The sequence below is a fragment of the Triturus cristatus genome, chromosome 12, assembly GCF_964204655.1.
Source record: "Triturus cristatus chromosome 12, aTriCri1.1, whole genome shotgun sequence".
Classification (NCBI taxonomy): Eukaryota; Metazoa; Chordata; class Amphibia; order Caudata; family Salamandridae; genus Triturus; species Triturus cristatus.
The window spans coordinates 198,267,578-198,293,011 of record NC_140595.1 but is presented as its reverse complement, the minus strand read 5'-3'; the positions used below and the strand labels follow the sequence as shown (position 1 = coordinate 198,293,011).

Below are 25,434 nucleotides of genomic sequence, written 5' to 3'. Positions count from 1 at the left end.
GTACCTCTGTCATGGCTCATGGCCTTCCGCCATCCATTATAGAGCATCAATTTTACCCTGAACAGGGAAGAAAAATATCTTACCTTACCCCTATTGTAAGCTTTAAACAAGGCTTGGGGAGCGTTGACTGCGACAAGGCAAAGATTATAGACTCGGAGACAAAACCTGTTGGTTTGTTGTGATGACACTTGTGGTGTGTTAATTGGTGGTTAATGTTACTATGAGCAGCCGACAACAAGAGTAAGTTTACCACTCCATACTGTGATGGCACACAAAACAAGTAAAAACACAAGTTACTTGTATGGCGAAATGTATTTATCATACTTTGGTCTAACCCCACCGGAAAGTGTCCAAGACATGAATCTGTATCCAAGATGTACAGGTTTTTGCTTTTCACTTCTTATTTCATGCATACTGCAACATACAGGGGTTAAGGAATATGAGGAAGTTATGGAGTAGGGGTCCACTTTGGAACTGACGAAGGCGCTGTGACCAGCAGGCAGGATTAGCATGGGGAGAAGAAACATCTTAACCAACAAGTCAGTATGGGCGAGGTTTGCTAAAGAAAGCTCTTAGTTCTTCAAACTATCTTTTTAATTTTGTGAATGGGATCAGATAAAGAAAAACAGTACGCTACTGAATACATTCCTAGCAATACAAGGAAAACCCATTCTCTGAGAAGTAGCAAAGCATTCAATAAGAGAGGACTATGATCTCACACGTTACCCATTGTATGAGAATGTAAGAGGTTCTAACGTTGCTGCCTGTGTGAATACCAGTCTGTGCATAAGGGAAATTTCCATTGCTTACATCCTTGTGGTGCAGGTTATGCATGTTTTACTGAAGCTTAGAAGAGCTTTTAGAATTTAAAAGCCAAAAGGATTTACTTTGCCAATGCTCGTTAAACTTCGAAGGGAAGGCGCAGGGGCATGCCGTGGGGCCTTACCTCGGGTGTTGGTGGCCATGTCGGCCACTTTCTGGAAGGCATCCAGGAAGGCAACTGCGGCAAGCACAGTGGTCCTGAGGGGAAGACAGAGAAGGGATCAGGTGAGAAGAGGTGCAGGAAAAGGAAGCAACAGAGTTTATACCTTTGGTTACTTGCCTGAAGTCTCTTTGAGATCTGGTCATACAATCACAACAAGTGGGACTGCAAAAACACAGCAGGGCACAAGGAAGAAACATGCAACCGAAGAATCACGATCCAGGACCTCCTTCATAAGCGGAGGACATCCGCACAGACTGAGGGATTCACTCTCTCTGTCTGACAGTAACACCGCCATGAGGCAAGCCTTGATTGAGGGAGCCCCCTCTTTCTGCCTAAGACCGATAGACCCCTGCCCGCCTCTTTTTGTGCGATAGTAAAATAAATCCTTGTTTGACAGAAGCAGAGCCTGACACCAGCACACTAAGGGTAAAGGGAGGTCAGCATGTCTGTAGTGAGGCAGCACTGAGGGAGCATCCATTAACTGACCCAAGATACTCTATGAGAGTACCAGAGATTGAAAAGGTCCCACCTTTACCCCTGAGAGATCATCACATAAGGAAGAAGACATTCCTGCCTGATACCAGCATGGATCTTAGAAGACCACTCTACCTCTGTGATACCAGCACATAGCTAGGGACAGCCTTTTGCCGGTCTCATACCAACACGGACTGTGTGAGCCACCATTTCATCTGGCACATGAGTAATCCTCTTTGTGACCCCCAAAACAAGACTGGAAGCGGCCCTACCCAGCAAAGCAGCACTATCCAGTTGTCCCCTCTGTAATCCTGCAGGTCTGGTCTGGAGGCTCTAGAGTACATAAGGCGCGTGGTGATAGGAGGAGTCAGATTATTTACACCTTACGCTCACACAAACCACCATTGACCCGAGGGTCACCACTCGCCACCTATTGAACCCATGGTTCCAGGAAGGGTCACTAATCACTGTCTCTAGGACCAAACCATACAGAAGAGGCACAACTCTTAGCTTACAGGAACGCCCATTACAAGAAGAGACCATGCCAACAATTTCACAACCTTCGCCTACACCAGCCAGGACTCCTCATCATATACAGGACTTTCTCTTGCCCATAGAAAGAATGTAAAACATCCTTAAAAGTCAGCAAATATGCAAATGAAGGTTATCCTTGAAACAGCACTCAATTGTGGTTCATTTGTTTACCAAAACAACAATTATATAATTTCCTCTCCCAATGTGACCACCCACCATTCGTAGGCACAGGGCGAGATAGTGGATTGCTCTTTATACAACTCTGGAGCAAACTGAGGTGATCGGCTATCTTTACACTTAAATTCCTCATAGCGCTGCTGCAACTTCTAGACACTCTTGCTAAGAAAGCTTTTAGTGCATACAGTGCCGTCAAGTGTGGGACCTGTTACTAAAAAGCTAGATTCTTATTTTTAAACTTAAATTCCTTCTTCTCTACACAGAGGAACCAAACAACTCATATCCACATTATTGTACCATGGGCAGAACAGAGGGAGGACCTCTGTTTGAAGGATAGAAGAACCTCTCTCCTAGCTGGACCCCCAAACTATCAGGCACCTATTGTGCCGGGGTGGAGGGTGGAGGCAGAATTTCAGCTTGAAAGGCCTGCGAATTGGGCTTGTATGCCCAGACATGGGTCCCGTGCTCTCCATGCCACTGGAGTCAAGCTTTCCTGTCTGAAGAGTGGTGAAACCCCGAAACCGGTCCTAGGATGCTTGTTTCCAGTCCAGGGAGAACCTGGACTGGCAGTTCAGGCTGGACTGTTCCCATGAGGCACAGGGTCAAGACTGATTTGCATATGGCTGGGTCCAAACTGGAATGGCATGGTGAGCAAAATAACGATGGATTTAGGCCCAGATCTCTGTACTGGGGGGAATGTATTACATTGTTTTGCATTCTGTCCATCAATTGTTCTTTTTGCATTGCTCAAATGGGTGGCAGTGTTCTGGAGGCCACTAGAACATTAACAACATTCAGGGTGTCTGCTCCACCCAGATTCACCCTTTCCACAGATCCAATCAAATGAACATTCCATAGGGCCTGATGCCGCTTGACCCGCTGGGTGGAGAGAGAAGACCCAATGTCTGCCTGGATGATAAGGGCAGGTCTAAACCACCCTGTCACTTATGGTCTGGATCACGCAGGGAACTTCCAGTCATCTACCTGCAGGTCACTAGTATGGAGTTTGCATAAAGCAGGCTCAGCTATTTATTACACATGTCCTAAATGATGTTGGACAACATGCAGCTGTATTTAGAGACAGCCAGTAACAGCCTATGCTATGTTTGGGGATGGGAGGTGTGGCCTCCACCGAGTCCTAAGATGGCAGCTGAAACTTGGCCAGTGCTTAGTTTGTGAAAAAATAAATGCCGGGCCCTTGTCAGGAGGTCACTTCAGCTTGCACGACCCATTGCCTTTGGCAGCTCTGCAAATGACAGCACCAACACAACTACTAACTATTGCACTCCTTCAAGTGTGTCAATTCAGACGATTCCAGCCCCCACAATGATAAGAATGGATTGGGGGCGGGTATTAGTAATTTTATAAGGTATATTGACTGTTGTGCTCATCTTTAAATTAAATAAACAGTGCCACCATTTGGCAGACCATCATAAGCGCTGGTGCTGATAATTAAGTGCTGGTTCTGAGCACCAAAACCACCGTCTCAAATTAAACACTGGACTTGTCACCCCAATTTGGCTCCCATCTTCCTGCTATGTGTACGGCTCCCTAGCATTGATGGCCCACAGGAGTTGGTGCATGCAGTGTTTAATTTGTAAAAAAATATATATATAATAATTAGTGCCAGGGCCCTCGTCAGGAGGCCCCTGCAGTTTGAACCACCACATGCCCCTGCCAGCACTGCTAATGACAGTACAAACACAAATACTAGCCATTACACTCATACAAGTGTGACAATTCACATTATTCCAGGCACCAAAAGTTATAAGAATGGCTTGGGAGGCAGGTATTAGTACGTTTTAATGTATACTGAAATAATAAACAACTGTTGATGTGCTCATCTCTAAATTAGACAAACAATGCCACCATGTGGCCATCTGTCATAGTGTGTTGACAATTAAGTCATAAAGCCAACCACCAGCTCACATTAAGCACTGACTGTGCATGGACACCCAAAATGTGGCACACCCATGGGCAGGCTGCTTCTTCCACTCCGACTTGAGCACTTGGTTGAGGTGCAACCCACTCACGAAGCACTATCCTTACAGTTGGAAGGAGATGGCACTGGTGATGGTAAACCCACAAGGTGGTTACCACATATGAGAAGCGGGGGTTTCTAGAACACACCATACTCAGCAATGATCTGACAGGGACAATTAGTGAATTGTTGGTGGAGAGCCAGTAAGTGCTGTATCTGCAGCTGGCCAAGACATGCTAGGGGGCAAGGCATAGGGAGCAGAGGATGAGCTGACATAGAATACCACAACTCCTAGGCAGTGACCTAGGCCCACATAATATAGGGAGAGGCATCTGTGCAGCTGGTCTGTATTGTAGCACTCTTTTTCATGGGTGATCTCCTTATGGGACAGCCCTGGCCTAACATCTGTGAACCAGTGAACCAACAATTGGTGTAACTAAACCATCATCTAACTAAGCTGCTGCTAGTATCACCAATGTGTCAAAGAAGGAAAAAAGGAGACTTTTTCGTGCCTCATGCTGCGATCCCAGGAGCAGCCACGGAAGACTATAGATGAAGTGGGTCTAGCTAAGGCGAAATTGGCTTTGCTCAGTCCACTGCAGGCTTACGCTCAGGAACAGCAGAAAAGAAGGGCAAGCTAAAAATGGCTGTTGGAAAAGTGGAGAAGATATTACAGGGCATTGGAAGCTGTATTCTGGGGTTGAAGCAAGTTGATGAGGGTTGTATGACGGAACAACGCAGGAAAATACTTTGCATGCCTTCACCACACATTTTCAACCCCGCATTTGTTTTAACGCATTTGCTTTTACAACGCATGCCTTTACCACGCATTATATATATATATATATATATATATATATATATATATATATATATATATATATATATATATATATATATATATATCACAGCTACCACTTCCACCAGCCTTGAAATCCTTCAACTGCTTTACGAAGTAAGTACACGAGCCAAATTCAAGTGCAGGTTGATTTATTCACCCAGAGCGACGGCCATAACGTTTCGGCTCCTCAGAGCCTTGCTCACATGACAGCGTTACACTCGTGTTAACACAAATTTAAAGTGCTGGTATTGGTCACATGGGGGAGTCACATGGTTACAATTTCATAGACATGGTAAAAATATATAGTTCGAGAGACAGGGCTGACAATATAATCAAGTTGCCAATAACTGAAGTTATATATTAAACTCAAATCTCCGAATACCTTGCAACAGAAAGACATGCTCTTCAATAACGGCATAAATGCTCGTAAGAATAAGGCAAAATGACACGCATATTTAACATACTTGCTGATATCGAAGTCAATAAATACAGCCTGCTCTCAATGTCAGAAACCATGTAAACAGTTCTCCCTTAGGGCCAATGAAATAAGAAAAGTGTATAGTGCAAAAAATACAAAAGCGCCCGTGCTTTTAAAAAAAAGATAATATAATGATATAAATATCTATAAACATTTCATATTTGGACATGGTCATACCAATAAAGTAAGTTGTTAAGACTCAGGAACTGGCAAAAAGGACACTGTTCATATTGTTATAGGAACAAATATAGAGAGGATTACAAGCGTCCAAAATTAAATACTGGTATAACACAAATTGTAAGGACGTTTCATCAAATTGCGGAGTGCGAATATTGACCCTCACAGCTATGTATATAGGAATAGATGTCAATAGCAGATGTGCAAAAACGCAAAATTTACATAAAAATTACAGTTTGTCAATAATAAATAGTTAAATACTAGATAAATAGCCATAAAATAATATAACTTAATAGCTTTAAGACAAAAGACTAAAACTTTTCTTAAAATTGCCGTATACACATCCGATATAAATTCCAGTAAAACATAACAGGATAAAAGCCAATGGAGACTAAAAAGTGACGAACACTTGTGCAAATATCGCAAAAAGAAGTCCTAATGCATTACAGATTCTAGTGCAACATTATAACGTATGAGGAACAACTCAACCCAAACAAGTGTGCAGATCCTCAGTCATGTTTAATCCTGATGGTGTCTTGGTGTTGAGTTGCAAAATATAACGTGTTTCCAATCTGCGTAGGTTAAACTCACGATCACCTCCCCTCCTACTGGGCTCAATGGAATCAATGACATAATAATTGAGCCCCCTAGTGTCGCTATTTTGCACTTCTTTAAAATGTCGGGCGACGGGGTAGGTGTTGTCTTGGTTGGAAATAGCACGTAAGTGCTGCAATATACGCTTGTGCACCGCTAGTTTAGTACTGCCAATGTAGCTAAGATTGCAAGGACAGGTGAGGACATAGATCGCATACTCGGTTTTGCACGTCAATAGTTTGCTGATCTTGTGCTGTCTGTTACTGAATGGATCAATATATACCTTAGTATTGATACCATGGGTACAGGCCTTGCATGTCTTGCACTTGTAAAACCCACTATTGAGCTGCAGCCAAGAAGTTTTATCAATGGTTTCAGGATTAGTATTAACTAAGGCTTGTCTCATAGTAGGGGCCCTACTATAAGTGATGGTAACACGCTGCGGAAGCAAAGGACCAATAATTGGATCGCTCCGCACATTGGGCCAATTCCTGTTTATGATTCTGCGTAATTCCGCTTGTTGTTTACTGTAGCCCATGATAATTCTAAAAGCATTAAATGAATTCATGTCATTACCCTCTTGGTTGCCGTGTATTGCAGTGACAACCGTAATGTTGGACGTGGGTTTCAACAGATCCTCACGGCTCAGTGCATTGGATCTTGTAATGGCACTTTCAATGACACCCTCTGAGTAGCCTCTCTGCCTGAATCTTTGTTTACTCAAAGTCTGTGCTACTCTAAGATCCGTATCATTACTGCACACGCGCTTAAGGCGCAACATCTCCCCATAAGGTATACTTTTGATGAGATGGGGCGGATGGGCACTAGTCGCGTGTAGGGTCGAATTACCTGCCGTGGGTTTGCGGTAAAGCCTAGTTTCTAATTTACCAGCTCGTATATAAATTTCTGTATCAAGAAAAGTGACACTGGTTTGGCTACATGTTGCAGTAAAATGAAGGTTAAGATTGTTGACATTTAAAATCTCAATAAAACCATTGGCCTCATCTAAAGATCCATTCCATATTACAAATAAGTCATCAATGAATCGTAACCAGACAACCACTTTTTCATTAAGGCATTGGGCATGGTCCCTCTGGAGGATCATCTCCTCCCAATAGCCCATATGGAGACAGGCGTAGCTAGGGGAAAAACAAGCCCCCATAGCTACGCCTCTCAGTTGTCGGTACAGTAAGCTGTTGAACATAAAATTGTTGTTAAGAAGACAACATTCTAGCATATCAATCAACATTTCATTGTGGACCCCAAATTGAGCTGGTTTGCGTGATAAAAAATGTTTGATGGCCTGGATACCATCCCGGTGCCCAATACTGGTATACAGTGATGTCACATCGAGTGCTAACATCCAGTACTCCTCTCTCCATTCAACCCTACTTATCTTGCGCAAGAAATCCCCTGTATCTTGTATAAAAGAATCCAAAGATTTAACAAAGTCTTGTAGGAAAAAGTCAATATACTGCGACGTTTTTTCATACATGCCATCTCGGGCTGAAATAATAGGTCTGCCCGGGGGTCTATTTGGGTCCTTATGCACCTTGGGGATAAAATACATAGTGGGGATAACAGGATTGTCATTACTCAGAAAGTTGAATTCAGCTTCAGAAATGAGTTTATGCCTCTTCCAGCCGATCAATTTACCACGGAACTCATTATTGGATACCTGGATAGCTGCTGCTGTGGTGCGAATGTAGCAGCTCCTATCATTAAGTTGATTCAAGGCCTCATGGTCATAGTATTCCTTAGTCAAAAGAACAATGTTGCCGCCCTTGTCACTTTGACGAACAATAGTCTTTCTATCACTCTTGAGTTTAAGAATGAGTTGATTATATTGTTGCGTTTGGCGGTTGTAACAACGTCTCTTAATCTGAGTTTCCTTATGCAAAACCTTCAATTCAGTAACCACGTTTTCATTAAATATATCTAATGCATCGTGGGGCATAATGGGATTAAATGTGGATTTGGGTCTGAAAGATGTAACAGGTCCCCGTAGGTTGACACCATCCTGATAATTGGTATGGTTGCATTTGTCCACACCCTCAGTATCCCACAAGTCCTGTATGGCATCCTGAAGCGATACCTCAAGTGTATTGCTGGTAGTATTCCGTCGATTGTTTTGCAAAGCAAAGGATTTTTTAAGCTTGAGTTTGCGTACAGCTTTATAGATATCAAGACGCGTGGGCACATAATCAAAATTGTTCTGTGGTGCAAAGGAGAGGCCTAAAGAGAGGATCCTCTTATCATCATCAGTTAACTTCACAGATGTCAGATTGATGATGGTATTGGCGTCTTTACATATTATTGATTCTTCGCCCAGTATCCTCTTCCTCTTCTCCTGTTCTGATTTGAGGCCCCTCTTCCTCGCCCTCTGCCTCTGCCTGGACCTGAAGTTTGCACGTCTGCGACGTGATTCATTGTTGCAGGCCTTGGACGTAGGGTTTGCCTCCTCTCCACACATAAAAAATTCATTTCCTCTGCTGGTGTCGGTTTAGGGATCAGTCCTGCTGCCAGATTGACGCGTAGCTCAGATTCAGAGTCACTGCCACCAACGGAACTCAAATCCGACTGTGAAGTATCATTCACACAAGTAACTTTATTAGGACCCCTATTAGGAGGAATGATCTTGGATTTCGGAACCCGCAATGCGTCATATTTCCGCGCAAATGTAAAAATTTGCCCTAATTGATAGTCATTGCGGTCTCGTTGGAATTTAAACGTTTTTCTCTCCATAATTTTTGTTTCCTCCTTCTTGAGTCTTGCTATCATGTCATTTCTTAGCCTGGTTTTCTCATCAGACTCATCAATTTTATCAAGTTCTTCATTGATAGCATCAATCTCCTTGAGTAACAGAGCCCTATCAATATCAGCATACTTAATTAAAATCAACACCAGCTTACGTGAGGATTCCAGATTCGTTTCAGCCCATTCACGCATGAGCTCAGGATTAGGGTTTTCGTAGCTGGGAGCCGTTAAGATACGCAACCCACGAGGGATACGCTCCACATCAATGTAACTCTGGAGGGATTTTGATTCCCACCACTTACTTTGCTCGCTCCGTAGCTTTTTCTCCAGTACTTTAAATTTCTCCTTAAGTGAACTGTCCTTTATAACCACATCCGTGGTATGACCATTCCGAATATTGACAGGCAATGGGAGGCTGTCAGAGAACATTGACAATGCTGCAGCCTCCCGGTCGCGGACGCTGTCAGCCGTCATGCTCAAAATCAGGGCTTAATTGATCAGCGTGTGGGGGGGTTGATACGAGTGCTCAGATTTAACAATCGCAACCGCCCACCGCCGCACAAATACTCTCCAGCCCTCGATACCTTAAGGCTCCGCCTGGGGGTGTCTCCGGTCCAAATCCTGTCGTGTCGTCCGATCACGGCTGGGGAGAACCACCTCCGTTATAATCCGATGCAATCCGTATACACCGATCTGCCAGAATGGTATCAAGGGGGTCAGGCGCCAAATCTTCTTTCCAGAAGCAAGAACATCCGGGTAAGACCCGGAAAAGGTTTCACTTTTCAGCGCCGACCATTGAGTAGAGAGGGCTCCGTGTCAGGATCGCGTGAAACCAATCAACGACCAAATATATCACAGCTACCACTTCCACCAGCCTTGAAATCCTTCAACTGCTTTACGAAGTAAGTACACGAGCCAAATTCAAGTGCAGGTTGATTTATTCACCCAGAGCGACGGCCATAACGTTTCGGCTCCTCAGAGCCTTGCTCACATGACAGCGTTACACTCGTGTTAACACAAATTTAAAGTGCTGGTATTGGTCACATGGGGGAGTCACATGGTTACCATTTCATAGACATGGTAAAAATATATAGTTCGAGAGACAGGGCTGACAATATAATCAAGTTGCCAATAACTGAAGTTATATATTAAACTCAAATCTCCGAATACCTTGCAACAGAAAGACATGCTCTTCAATAACGGCATAAATGCTCGTAAGAATAAGGCAAAATGACACGCATATTTAACATACTTGCTGATATCGAAGTCAATAAATACAGCCTGCTCTCAATGTCAGAAACCATGTAAACAGTTCTCCCTTAGGGCCAATGAAATAAGAAAAGTGTATAGTGCAAAAAATACAAAAGCGCCCGTGCTTTTAAAAAAAAGATAATATAATGATATAAATATCTATAAACATTTCATATTTGGACATGGTCATACCAATAAAGTAAGTTGTTAACGTTAATATACATATACGTTGTAAAAACGGACATGGTAAAAAATGCGTGGTGAAGGTACAATGTGTTCCATCATAGAACATATACTCATCTCAGTAACCGAGCCCAATTTGACCAGAACACTTACGATTGAACCATCAGTACATAGTGACCATTCAGTCCTTGAGCTTAGATTTAATGTGTCCTTCCGCAAGACAAAGGGTACTAAACAAACAATGTCCATTAGACCAGTGGGTACAAATGGGGTCAGTTTAAGATGGGCAGACATTAATGGAAACAGGTTATTAGAATCCGTAGTTAAGGAGAAGCCAGAAGCTTTTGACATCTGTACCAAATGGGTAGTGAACTACAAAAGACTCCTAATAACGTTTCAGAACATTGCAGTAGGAAATAAACTGATTGCCCCAATCAAGGACCAAAGGGGGTCATAGTAAGACTCATGGCTGGTTTGATAAACATTGTACCAAAGCCAGTGAGGGGCTAAGGAAAGCATTACAGAAATGTCTGAGAAACCGGGGGCATATCCAGGAACTAAGAAGGAGCTATAAGTCGGTTCTTACTATCAGAAAAAAGGGAACTCCAGGAGCAGGCTTGGGAGAACCTAACAAGGGCAGCAGATACAGGGGACTGCACCTTGCTTTGGAAGACCGTTACTTTCCCTTTTCTAAATGATATTGATAATTTAATACCGATCCTGGAGGTCTCGGTTGCTTCCGAATTGTGGATGAGCCACTTTGGAAGCATTTTTAACCCAAATAATGTTAATATTGGTTCTACTGGGGCTTTATTTAATTTGGCAGGTTTTGAACCCCTGAAGCCAATCGGCATTGAGGAGGTTATTGTTGTATTTGAAAATAGTGCCCCCGTAAAAGCGACTGGGCCAGATGGGGTATCCGTTGACATTTTTAAGTCTGTTGAATCACTATCGGCACCCATATTAACCCAACTATGCAATGCAGCAGCACATGGCCATTTCCCCAACACATGGAGTGATAGTACCATAGTCCCATTTTTTTTTAAAAAGGGGATGAGTAGACCCTATTAGACTACTCTGTAAAAAATAATGGGGAGGGTGATTCTGGCCAGACTGGAAACCTGGGCTTCGGATACCCTTATATTGTCTGATTGCCAATACAGATTTAGGAGAGAAATTGGCACAGTGGAGCAGGGCATCGATTTACATTTGATAATAATCAAATAAACAGTAGCACGCCAGGGACAAATCCGCCTCTGTTTTGCAGACCTGAGCAGTGCATTTGATTTAGTGAATCACAGTATATTGTGGCAGACTCTAGCCGAAATGGGTGCCTCAGTTGATATAATATGCCATCTCACACAGCTGTACGCCTTCTTAACAACTTGTGTGCGCTTTGGGAAAAACTGAGAACTGATAAATTCAGAGTAACAAAAGGCATTAGGCAGGGTTGTGTCTTGGCCCCTTTTTTATTTTTGCTATATATATCAATGGGGTTGACACTATGCTCTAAATCTTAAATGCAGATACACCCAAAATTGATCCATGCATTACCCCAATTTTACTATACACAGATGATGTGGTGCTAAGATCAAGGACAGCTAACGGCCTCCAACTTTTATTGGATCATTTTGTATCCTTCATGGAGGGCAGAAGATTAAAACCTAACCTGACTAAAACATATACCATGGTCTGCACTAAGGGAAGAAAAAAGGGCAGGGCACATTTTGTAACAGGACACAAAATTGAACAGGTAAAAACATTTAGTTACCTGGGTATCCTATTTTCTCAGGATGGGTGATGGGGGCCCCATCTAAAGAATGCAAACTTAAATTATTTTCGAGCTTCTGATGCGCTCTTTAGATTTGCCAGTAAAATAGGAATGAAACCCATCAGGGAAATGTTAAAACTGTATAAAAGCAAATGCCTCCCAGTTGTAATATATGGGGCATCAATCTGGGGTTTAACGAATAGCAAATAGATCCAGACACAGGAAAATGCCATTTTAAGCAGACTACTAGCAGTCCCGCGATCAACTTCTTCTTACATAGTCCAAAAAGAACTTAATCTCTTGTATAATGAAGATCACATCCAACTTAGTATTTATTTATTTATTTAAGAGTTTTATATAGCACTGGCCAGACCCAAGGGTATTGGAGCGCTTTACAACATACGTGTCAAGGAAATCACACAGTAACGCAGTAGTATCAAGGAAATCACACAGTAACAGGGTAGTATACATAGTTGTTCATGGCGCTTCGGAGGTCTGGGCGTGCTGTACCGCATTAAGGCAAGGAAGTCTGATGGAGTACTAGCAGTGTGCACGTTGGCTCGAGCCAACCTCCTTTAGGGATGAGGTAGGTGTCCGGTGGCTTGGTGAAGGTAGATGTCTTGATGGCAGAGAATCGGGCTGCTGCCAGGTTCCAGCTAGTGTGCTCCGGCGGCAGCTATCGATGCGGGAGCGAACAATTGAGAAAGAGGTCTTTGAGCTGCATTTTACATTTTGGGAAGGATTGGGTAGTTCTGATGTGGACTGGGATGGAATTCCAGATTTTGGGCGCACTTCCAGAAAAGGAGCGGGCTGCAGTTTTTTGTTTACGGGTTTTCGGCGGGATAAGGGGAAGCGTATTGGAGCTCCTGAGGGTCCTTGTCTGACCGGCCTTCTTAAGTTTGGAGGCCAGGTAGGCGATTTTCCCGGTGTGCAGCGCTTTGTGCGTGAGGCAAGCAGTTCTGAAGTTGGCACGCATTTCGACTGGGACCCATTTTAGCTCTTTGAGTGCAGGTGATATGTGATCGTATTTCTTTGCTCCTGTGATCATTCTGGCTGCTGCATTGAGCGTTGTTCTGAGGGGAGCTAAGTGCCATTTAGCTGTACCTGTGAGGGCTGCGTTCCCGTAGTCTAGTCTGGACAGCACCAGTGATTGAGTAGCTTGTTTGAGGTCCTTGGGCAGGTTGAAGGTTTTATTTTGTTGAGTAATTTCAGGTTGAGGAAGGCGCTTTTTGAGGAGTGTGCTTGACCGTGTCTAGTTTTGAATCGAGAGTGATTCCCAGCGATTAACAGGGTCAGCCACGGTAATATTGCCGTTGAGGGCGTCAATAGCTTTAAGCCATTCTATGATTTGTGGGTTCTCTTTTTTGTTAGAGATGAGGAGGAATTCCGTTTTGTCTTGGTTGAGTTTCAGGTGATTAAGAGATAGCCAGTGTTGGACTTCACTAAGAGTGTCGTTGAGTCTTTGAATGTCATTGATGGAGGAGGTTTCGAGATAGATCTGGGTGTCGTCTGCATATAGGTGGAAGGGGATGTTGTTTTTTTTATGTATGGTGGTGAGGGGTACATGTAGATGTTAAAAATTTGAGGGGAAAGAACTGACCCTTGGGGGCCATCTCTGCTGACGGGGTGTAGGTCTGCCGAGAAGTTTTTGATTTTTATTCTTTGTGTGCGGTTCCGGAGAAAGGAGGAGAACCACTGTAGGACCATCTCTTCTGCACCTAGCCTTTTTTTAAGTACTTTGATGAGTAGTTTGTGGCCAACCATGTCGAAGGCTGCCAACAGGTCTAGAAGTATGAGTAGGCAGCATTGGTCCGTGTCTAGTGACTTGTGGATGTCGTCTATGATGTTAATGATTGCTGTCTCTGTACTGCAGTCTTGTCGGAAGCCCGATTGGTGGGGGTCCAGGCGGTTGATGTTGTCCATGTGTTGGGTCAGTTGTAGGAGAACACGCCTTTCCAAGATTTTGGATAGGAGAGGAAGATTGGAAACGGGTCTGAAGTTATTCAAATCGTTAGTGTCCAAGCCCATTTTTTTTAGAAATGGTGTGACTTGGCCGACTTTGAGGCAGTCCGGAATGGTTCCGGTTCTCAGGGAGCTATTTATGATCTTGCTCCAGAACGGGGCTAGGGAGAGTTTAAGTTTTTTAGCCAGTTGGGTGGATATAGGATCGAGGACGTGTGAAGAGGGTTTGGAGGTGAAGATTAGTTTAACTATCAGCGATTCAGAAATGGGGTTGAAGGATTTCCAAAGTTTTGGTGGGTGATTGGGTACAATATCATCTGTCCTTGGGGACAGGCTCCTGTAAGTTGGACTGCAGTGACATCCAAGGAGAGCTCAATCTTGGTGATTTTGTCGTTGAAGAAGTTTGCGAAGTTATCTCACAGGTCTTTGGAGGCCACAATCGAGGAAGGGGGGGCTGGGAAGTATGTTGCCTGATAAGGTTGAAGAGTTCCTTGGGCCTGTTTTTGCGTTGTTGAGAGCAGTGCAGAAGAAGGAATTTTTTGCGTTAATGATGTGTTTTTTGTACTTCCTGCGAGTTGATTTAAGTTGCTCGCGGAGGATTGAGGTTAGGTTGTTCCGCCAGAGTCTTTCTGTGGCCCTGAGGTGTCTCCTTTCGGAGTTTATGTCCGTATTGAACCAGGATCTGGATGGAATGTTTCTGGCTTTTTTTAGTTTCAGGGGGGCTAGTTGGTCCAGAAAGGAAGTCATAGTTGCATTATAGTGAGAAGTGAGTTCTTTTGTGGAGAGATCTCATCTTTTCCTCCAGGTTTGCCAGGGAGATCTGAGTTAGGTTTCTCGTCCATTTGGGGGGGTCCAGCATGGAGGGTTTGCATAGGATCGGTTGGCTGATGCGGAATAAGATGAGGTGGTAATGAGACCAGTCAATGGGTAGGATGTGGTCGATAAAGATTGTGTCGCGTTGGGCAATAATAGCATCCAGGATAGAACCTTTGTCGTGTGTTTCTTCAGAGCAGTGTTAGATAAGGTTGTTGTTATTTAGGAGATCGTTCAGGGATTGGATTAGCGGGTTGTTTTCCTCATTCCAGTGTAGGTTGAGGTTGCCTAGAATTAAATAGTTTGAGTCTCGGAGTGAGCAGTAGGTAATGAGATCGGACAGGTGTTCCCCGAATGCTGTGGTGTTGCCTGGTGGATGGTAGAGGAGGTGGCAGAATAGAGATTTGTTGTTGTTTGTATTAATGTTGGTGGTTAGGCATTCAAGTGTGTTGTATTTGAAGGTCTCTGTTTCCATCACGGAGATGTTGACCTTGTGTATGATTGCTATGCCCCCTCCTCGTTGATCCTTTCTGTCTTTGTTGATGAGTGCATAGCCCGGGGGCACAAGCATGTCCAGGCTTGGGGAAGAGAATTTGTTTAGCCAGGGTTTAGTGATGAAGGTGATGTCTATGTCATGGGTGAGGATGGTTTCCGCCAGCTCAGTTGCATGTTTGGTGGCTGATCTGCAGGTAATGAGCATGCATTTGGTGGAGGTCATCTCGTTTTTGTGTTTCTTGATTCGGGGAGCCCTGGGAATATTGGTGAGGAAGGCAGGGGGTCTTAAGTGTCTCGAAGGGGAGTAGTCTCTTTTGAATCCCGTGATAACCTCGATCTTGGATTTTGGGGTGGCAGAGGTAGGAGTGTCATAGGAGGCGGCGAGCTCCGTCACTTCACTTGGGGACATATCCGTAGTTGTTCATTTAGGTCTCTGTGATTTGTTTGAGAGGGGGGGTTGAGATCCAGCTGGGATATAAAGCCTTGGGAGGCTGTTGCTGTCTGGTGATGGGAAAGGGGGAGTTGGCTAGGCTCTCTGAGTGTGGAGAGGCTTAGTAAGATTGCGTTAAGACCTAGTATTACAGTTTCTAGCTGGCTTTCCAGCAGAGCAAGACGTTGCGTCGTTTCTTCAGAGGGGGATGGGGGTGTTTAGAGCTAGTTGATATGTTGGCTTTTGGCGTTCCTGATGCCGGTGTTGACTTTGTGTGGAGCCGTAGGCACGGGGTGTGGGGGATCCCGTGGTGGATCCCTCATCCTCTTGCGTGTGGAAAGAGATATGTGGTTAGGTGTCGTAGATAGCGGGTTGTGGGCGTTAGTTGTTGGTTGGGTGAGGTGGAATAGGGAGGGAGTGGGTAGGTGGCGATTGTCCAGGGGATACGGAGCATCTTTGGCGTCGTACCTCCTGTGTGTGTTGGAGAGGAAGAGTGTATTGTGCGTGTTTTGTGCGAAGAGGGCAGAGGGGAGGTAGTTGTCCAGGGGGGAGAGGATGACGGAGGGTGTGGGATTGGTTTGTGGGGTCTCTTTGCGGCTCAGTCTGTCAAGGGATGGGAGTAGGTCGGGTGTGGGTGAGAGGGGGTATGGAAAATGAGATCCATTTTCAGTTGACCCTTGGAGGTGCAGTGGTAGATGTCCGTGACTAGTGTTTCTGGGTGCTGACAAATCAGTCTGTGTCTCAAGTTTCTTATCGCTTTCGAAGAGAGGTTGTGGGGGAAAGTGATGTAAAAGGAGTTTGGGCCATGTGCTTTAAGGTGTATTGATGTGGAGGAGTTGGGAGGGACTGTGGAGGTAGATGTCATTTTGTGTTAAATGGGCGGGAGAATGGCTCGTTGGAGCTGTTCTCAGGCTGTTGGTCTGATGCCACACCAGCTGTTTCTAGTAGGCAGTATGTGATCCGCAATCATGCTAGTGTTCTGGGTTCGCTGGTCTGGGTTGGGTTAGAGTGGGTAGCCCTCAGAGGAAACCCCAAACTGGGGCATAAGAGGTGTAGTGGTGCTTGAGTGAGGTGGCGGCTAGAAAACGTTATTGGGTAGTAAGCCTAGATGTATGTGGGTCCCTCCGGTATCTCCCTTGTTTGTGGGTGGTGCACTAGGGGGTTGGTTAATAGGGATTGGTCCAGGATGATTATGGTTATTTATAGCATAGGTGTTGTAACTTTTTGTTCTCGATATCAGTGAGGGGGCCATTTCTAGTGCGGGTGTACTCTCAGCAGCTTATCAAGCCGTTCCTTACCACTTGATCTCCACTTATTTCTACCCCGTCTGGTTCCTTGGGCTGAACTTGCTAGAGGTGCTTTGTTGGTGTGTGGACTCGGTGAGCCGCCCCCTCTGGGTTTGGTGCCTGTGGCCTAGTGGGCGACCATTCGGGTATCAGGCCTCCCAGTGATTACAGAGCTCATCACGTACCTCCTCACCCCTTGATTGCCTTTTCACTGAGGGCTTATTAGAGACCAGTGTTGCTTATTGACTGTTCTTATTGTTAAAAGCGTTTCGTTGGTGTGGGTGCTTGGAGTGCCACCATCTCTGGGTAGGCATCTGTGTCCCCGGGAGCGGCCAGCTGAGAACCAGGCACCCCAGAGAGTCTGGGGCCCCGAGCGAATCCCAAGGGACGGAGAGTAGTTGGTATTTTTGCTCAGGGTGAAGAATGGAAAGTGACGGAGTCCCGCTCTTAGCGCAAAAGTTGGTAATCGGGCGTCAGCGGTGAGTGTGCTCAGAGGGCTGCCATCTTAAAGTCAGGTGTCCAAGATTTGCAGCAAATTGGGGCGAAATTAAGGCCACTGAGGTTGCGCTGGTCTATGGAGAAACCCCTATCTGTCGGCTTTGGTACCTTTTCTTTTAATGTTCGGTGCTCACCCGTGCTGTTTTGTGACCGGGGAGAAGTTCTGAGTGTATGTCGCGGGCGGCGATCTTGGGTACAGGCATCCGAGGTTTGAGGTGAGTTGGGATGAAATTAAGGCATCTGAGGCGTTGGAGGCATAATACTGCAGTGGTCTCCGAGTAAGGCCCTTTCACTGTGCTTCGGTGCCCTTTCTTGTGGTTCAGTCTTCATCCGCGCGATTTTGCGGTCAGGGAAAGTTTTAAATGCCCATTGCGGGCGACCATCTTGCGGGAAGGCAACTGAGGTTTGCAGTGAGTTGGGGCGAAATTAAGGCATCCAAGGCGTTGGGGGCATATTATTGCGGTGGTCTATGAAAAAGGCCCTTTCACTGTGCTTCGGTGCCCCTTTCTTGTGGTTCGGTCTTCATTGGCGCGATTTTGCGGTGAGGGAAAGTACTAAAATTCCATCGCGGGCGGCCATCATGTGGACAGGCAGAATTGTTAATGAGAACGGTGTTTTTTTCACGATTTTCACGGTGTCGGCTTCCTGGAGTTGCCGAGCCAGACAGTGGTCGGTTGACACGCGGGACTCTTGAGGGTCTAATGCAGGGCTGTCCAGGAGTCTTAGTAGCATTATCAAATGGCACAGTCTCTGGCCCAAACAAGGCACACATTTTACTAGAGACATTATAATGGATTGCCTAGAACTTGACCAGTACAAAAAAAGTCACCTGGTTTTGGTATTTAAACGGTCTCTTGAAAGAAGAGGAAGAAAATTGTGGTGTTCGGACCCCTGCGGGCCTTCTACAATTCAGTAAGAAAGAGTTGAGGAGTTGAGAACTGTCTTTTTAGGAATCGGGGGAGGGGCCCACAGAGATACAAGTGTAAGAACTAAGGTGGCAGTGGAAAGTTATTGCAAGGAATCAAAAAACAAGGGATACAACGTTATTTGACTATCGCGACTAATAATCAGGACAGATTTTACTTGACTAGACTACGCTTCCAATTAATCCACCACATTGTTGCATTTCCTAAATCAAAGGCATGGTTATCAAATTTACCCAAGTGCCCATGCGACGGAAAAAATGGTCAATCCACTATGCACTTCATACTGTTTTGTAAATTTTATAGACATTAGTTTAAGAGTGCTATACCCCTTTCTTACTATCCCAGGGTCCTATTTTTTATCAGGTGGCCTTTGATTTTGTTAGGAAATTGCCTGATGTTTACACGTCACGCCATTGTAACCTATATTAAGAACGCAATCAGGAGACGCAAATCAATAGGGCACCTAGATGGGCAGTGTTATGAGGCTGTTTAAATAATGGGCCCAGATCTTTATGCCAATATCCTCAGTTAAACTAACATGTAAGGCCCTTTGTGTAACCCCAAATCGAATACTGGGTTTACAAGAACATCTTTTTTTAGCTGGAGGGTGTTTAATTATTTCTCTCTGCTGTGCCTTTAACGATTATTATATTATTTATTTAAGAGTTTTTGATCGATTACATCATTTTAATTCTATAGCTCTCCAACGACTATATTACCATTCATGAGCTCGTATGGAATGTGTAGTATTTCTCACGCCTACAACTTTCATATGACGTTAGGACTGTGATTTTTAATGCAATTGTATATATGTATGTTTTATATAATTATTTCAATTTTGTTTTATATTGTGTTTTATGATATTGTAGTTTTTTCGCAGGCTACGGGGGAGAGTTTTTAATATATGCATTTGGTTTTCTGTGCTTTTATGGATTTTATAAAGTTTGATTTGATTTGGGTGGCAATATACAGATGCTGGGAATCCCATTGGAGGTCCCGCCTCACTCTCTCGCTGCGTGCATGGGCGGAGGATGCGTTACAATAGCTGCTGCACCTGCAGCAGGACAGTGGTCCGGTGCTCTGGAATACCCACAGGCTGCCCTAAAGATACTAGGTGAGGGACTGCAAGGATCAATGTCTACGAACTACAAAACAAGCATTGGCAAAGCCAATTGGTTTTGTCAATGCTTGCTTTATCTTGACATGTTTTAGTTTTTTTTTAAACCTTATCTTTGGCAGAGCTGCCAAGCCCTTGCCAGTATTAAAATAATGCACGATGGCTAAAAACAGAAAAATACTTTTTTGGGCCTCAATAAAGCGCACATTGCCTTGCACTGCATGGCGCTGAAGGAAACAACTGAGTGCTGACGTTTCTTGTAAAAACAGAGATTGCTGTCACTCACGGCAAAGTCAGCCAATGGCTGCAGTGGGCTGCCCTACTGCCCCATGTTGTATGCTGTAGTGAGAGGAAGATAGATGTGAATGACATAACAACAAACCAATGGATGAAGAGGGCCGGCTGACAGCCCCTATGTAAGTAGTTTATACATTTCAGTTTTGTAAAATCAAAAGGTTTTGGCTAAAGTGAAGTCTAAAAGGTTGATAATGGTAAAGAGATGGAAGGTGTGGTTTTAGGCTGAACTGAGTGTTGGCGCATTGGTGCAGAAGGAAGCACTGGTGGGGGTGAAGAAGGAGACGGGGGCATGAGTGCTTACAGCTTCAGTGGGCTCCTTGTTTGACTGTGAGAGAAGCACAATGGGGGAGGCACAGGGGCTCATAGGCTGAGACCCCCAGGGCCTATTTGGATGGTTTAAACTTGGATGCTGCTTGAAAAAGGTTCTGAGTAGACTAAGGAGGTTATTTAGAATTTGACAGACAGGTACTCCAACACAAACGTAGTGGAGTACCCCGTCTGTCATACTCCTGGTTTGTCGGCTCTATTTACAGACAGGAAAAGCCGGGCTGCCTCAAGGAGGAAAGCAAATATAGGACCCTATAGGCTGGGTGAAAACCAAATCACATGGTGACAGGGACATTTTAAACATATTCCCACTGTGGGAGTTTGTTTTTGCTAAACAAAAAAACAAAGAAGCTTTGCTTTTCAGGCACACAGCACATATCGCTCACATGGCAAAGCTTCAATGCATTCAGAGGAGCATCTGTGGCAGCGTCTCCTCTGAAAGCACAGATAGTTTCTCCAGGCAGTGGGAGATCTCTAAATATGGCAGGCTGTAGTCTGCCAGGGCCACAGAGCCAATTTCTCCACTGCCCTGGCAGGAAGGATTAAAGCCCTTTAAACTCTAATCAGCCTCTAGGTTCTTAGGTCTGAAGGGCGGAGGTTGTCTGGGGAACCGGGACATAATGGGGTCTAGAGAAGAGACGCTTGCTTCTTAAATAGTGTTGCCAATTTGCTATTTTCTGTTCCTCTGCTTTCCTATTCTTTTCCTTGGCTTCTTCGCAAGCAGTACTTATGTTTTACAACTGGTAAATTAATTGCAGCCAGAAGATGACAAGGTGGACGGGGTTCCAGCACTTTTCTTACCTAGAGGAGGAGACGGGGACATACTGTATATGGGCTCTGCTCACCTCACCTTTTTTATGTGGAATAAAAAGATTTAAACCTTAAAGGTTTAACAATCATTGTACTCGATTTAGAGGATCAGTTCTTCCCATGCCTTCTCCCGGTGGGTCCTCACCCACGACTCAGCTAGGAGGGATTTGTTTTATTCCAGTGCCCGCGCCTCAGTTAGGAGGGATTTGTTTTATTCCAATGCATACTGAAGTGTATCCGTCATGGTGGACAGTAACCATGGCTTTACTTCTGTCCAATGCAGGTGTGGTCATTCTTACAGGGCCTTGATTAAGAAGTTGTATTTAGACCAAGCTTGACTAACTTGTATGCGCCTTCTTCTTATCTAACTGCGCAGGCTTCATATACCATATTACCGACCAGCTTTGCCTGCTGATAGAAATCTGATTTGTCTGAGCACTTTTAAATGTTGGCCACCTGGCCTGTCCGTAGATTTGCAGGATCACAACTTGTCACCCTCACCTGATTTCAAGCTTACCCTGAGACCCCAGACCTCCTCCTCAATTATATCGTGCTCGGTGTCAATCCTGATGCTCTGAACTAAAGCTGTGCCAAATTCGTGTCATTTGTTTTTGCGTAATTATGTGAAATTTCTTGAAAATTATACAAAATTATATGAAATTACCTGTAATTAAGGGAAAAGCAAAGCCGTCATTGAACCTATATTTTTGCACGAAATTCGTCCTCATGTCAAGATTTGACACGAAGACACACTTCATGGTAAACAAAAATACTACAAAAAGCAAAAGTGGTTTGAGGAACATCAACTCCTGTTCTGACCGTTCTTGTTATTACCATCCACTTGCTGTAACATTTTGCAGCGCATGGTGCAAAATTATGTGAGCTGGCGTAATGGTAATTTTCGGAATTTCGCATAACAAGCATAATGGGGAATTCTCCAAGCTACGCTGGCGGATTTTACATTTCACTTCGGCCTACCTGAACCTGGCATTGCAACTAGCCAGAAGAAAACAGTTTGCCGAATCAGCATCCCTGATTTCCCTCTTCTGTTCTAATCAACAACTTAAACAAGCATTGGCATAGCCAATAGGTCTTGCTTTTGGGACCTTATAAGTATTTAGTTTTGCAGCACAATATCCTTGGTGAAACAACATCAGATATTGTGCTCCATAACTAAATACTTATAAGGTCCCAAAAGCGAGACCTATTGGCAATGCCAATGCTTGTTTTTTACGCATGGCAGCGCAGCAGGAAGGCTTGCTGCACTGCAGTGTGTGTCGAAAGATTGTAAGTGAGGTTCGAAATATGTATTACACAAGAATAATCTCAGGTAAATCCTGATTATTGGGTTCTACATATTTAGCAAAATTAATAAAATTTATTGCGGTGATTTTCAAGAGACTGGTTTGAGCAGAAAATATCTGATGGGAACTATGACACAGGATGTGTGCCGTGGCACCCTGTACTGAGCTGGCAACATGGAAACTGTGCAGCCAAAATATGTGTGCCTTTTGTACCCAAGGGCAATCTTTGGCATAATTTTACACATAGACAACTGCCCCACAGAACGCCACGTAATACCCTCAGTTCTCACGAGAGTTTACCTGGCGCATTACACATAGAAATAAACACAATTTCACCAGATTCACTGAGGTGTTCAGCAGAGACGTTTCAAGCATTAGCAAAGTGGGCAAATGTCCAGGACCCCCAACTTCCAAGGGGTTCCCTGGCAAAGTGAACTTCATCTCTGTTTGACCTCTGTCTACTCTATTTATTTAGAAATCTGTTTATTGAATTTTAAAGTTTGCAGCAAGAAGATTATACAATGCAGTGCAGAATGGCAAAGAGCATAATTACAGCTGATACACAGTAAGGATTCGGAGCATGCCACATATAAGCATAACACTTTACGCCAATTGAGGAGCAATCAGTATGGACTAAAGTTGTGACCCGTGAGTCTGTAATGACCACTACCATCACGCGTGTTGTTGCAGTCACTGTGTCAGTTGAGGGTAGCAAGTCACCGCCCTATGCACTATAGACGCGTGCTGCCCAGTGTACCCCCAGATCAATAATCAAACAGCCTTGCGCACCCATACTGCAACTGGGGAACTGGCCTGCTTGCCACAGAACAACGAAAACAACATCTAACAGCAGCTCTCCTGTCTCAATTCTAGGCGTCCTTCTCCCTCAAACCCCCCCTCCCGTCGAGTCCCCCCCCCGGCTACCATTGACCTCTGTCTACTCTATTTCTCTAGTTCAAACTTTCTCCCTCTCTGACTTTGGGGTCCCACGCAAGACATTTCAGACGTTTTTGTCTGACCCCGTTATATAATTTAGCATTGTTTGGCATCGTGTGTGCTTAAATTAGTAAGAAATGGGTAATACATTTCAGATTCGTTTGCACAGAGTCCCTCAAAATATGTCTTGTCCATGGCCCCTAAAATCCTAAAGATGGCACTTGCATTAACTGTTGTACAATGAAGTGCAGAGTTTAGTAAGGGCGCAAGGACATCACCCACTGCGCTGCATGGCTACATCAGAAACGCCTTCTCAATAACTATCACGGATGCAATTTTTTAAGCTTCTGGGAGTCAACTTGCTTAGGGGTCACCTGGCTTGCCCGGTCCATCACTATTTCTAAAGTAAAGCTTTCCTTTTGGAGGGTCTGTTCCTATTTAGGCTCATGGTGCCACGTGAAAACATGCTGCACCAACAGAGGCTGCAGGACATGGCCCACCGAGCTCTCAACCTTGAATAAATGTCTTCTTACCAGAATTTCAGCAGCACCACTGTCAACCTCACCATTTCCAGCTCTTACACCAAACATTCTAGATGTGGTTAGAATAGTAAATGAATCAAGTGTTGAAATGTGTGGCAAATGGTGGTGATCTGTTGCACTATTGTGTAAGGTAAGCATTTCATCCGCCGAGGGCATACGTGCTATATGGTGTACGTGGGTATAGACAGATTTCCACACATTCATGTAGAACATTATGCAATGATTTTGGATAGTGTGAATAAGCGGGTGTTGTTCCAGTGGCAAAAAGGGCACTTATTTCACGCTTATATGAGAAGCAAACACAAATCCCACGTGTGCCTAAAGCCTGGTACTTTGAAATAATCAGGTGAGCGGGTCGGAGAGGCTGTGCCTTACATAAATAAGCATTGATGATACATATGTCACAGATTGTGTCAGCGTATGCTTGTGTGAAATTATGATTCCGTTGACAAACTTGAGTGAAGGGGACAAACTTCACCTATGGATGAAATTTCCTGCAAAAATTTCCAGCAAAAATGTTTTTTTTTTGCTCTTTGCGTTTGACGGAAGATTTTATTATAACAATAGTACGTTTTAGTATTTTTTTTCTTATTTCAAAATTCTGTGGCAATTTTTAAAAAGGTCCTTTTTTGTTGCTTTTTGGTTTTGATTAGACGTTTTTATTCCAAAAATAGTATGTTTTAGGGTTTATTTTTTCTTATGTGGCAATTTTTACCCACTATCTTTTTTAATCTTCGTCATCTGTGTAAAATTAAGAGTTGACAAATTACAAAAAAAAAGTGTCCTAGTGCCAAAGAGCAAAATATTTGTTTCCGTGTCTGTATGAATTATTGAGTTGCTTGAGTTCTGTTGAAGATGATATATAGATTTCGAATCTGATGTGCACTTTAATGTTGGGAGTGAGCCCGTTAAAGACATGGCCTTCATCCCCGAGGGCTTCATTCCTGACACCTTTCACTGAGGATCGCCGTAGGCGGGTGAGCTCTGGGGCGGATCTCAATCACTGGGTGCATGGTGCCTGAGCCTCGTGCGTTTTTTATGCATCACAGTAATAAATGCTGTGTTACTGGCGAGATGCCTTCACTTCACATCTCTTTCTTTTCTGCAGATGTTTTAAAATGTGTATTTATTTCAAAAACACATTTTTAAAGCAAAATCTGTGCGCAGCGAACACAAAATCTTCCTACGCTGCGAAAAGAAGACATCAAGCGAGGAAACTGATTCAGCTCGGCTAAATCTTGACTACTGTGAACACCTCAGAGCTACCTGGAGACAGCGCCGACACCACATCACCGACAAGCACAGAGGCACAGGTGCAAGATTGAACACATCACACTACAAAGCGCCAAGAGGTGAAGGAATGGCACGTTACACTTGGCATATATACATGCCGAAGTGCTTGTAATACACAAACATGTCGGCGCTTACTATTAGCCACAAACCTACAGTTCTCCGACTGCCACATCACCCCCACCCACAGCTCCAACT

At 44.3% G+C, this 25,434-nt stretch overlaps 2 protein-coding genes across 13 annotated transcripts in view; one reads left to right on the top strand and one right to left on the bottom strand.

The window, feature by feature from the left end:
- Positions 1 to 25,434, bottom strand: part of MTSS2 (MTSS I-BAR domain containing 2) — a 331,653-nt gene that overhangs the window by 140,137 nt on the left and 166,082 nt on the right. For all 12 annotated transcript variants that reach the window (XM_085639831.1, XM_085639827.1, XM_085639829.1 and 9 more), the window contains exon 3: positions 947 to 1,020. In XM_085639831.1, the coding sequence (XP_085495957.1) occupies positions 947 to 1,020 (74 nt within the window). The remainder of the gene's footprint in view (positions 1 to 946; positions 1,021 to 25,434) is intronic.
- IL34 (interleukin 34) overlaps positions 1 to 25,434 on the top strand; it is an 851,078-nt gene that overhangs the window by 801,231 nt on the left and 24,413 nt on the right. The window lies entirely within an intron of this gene.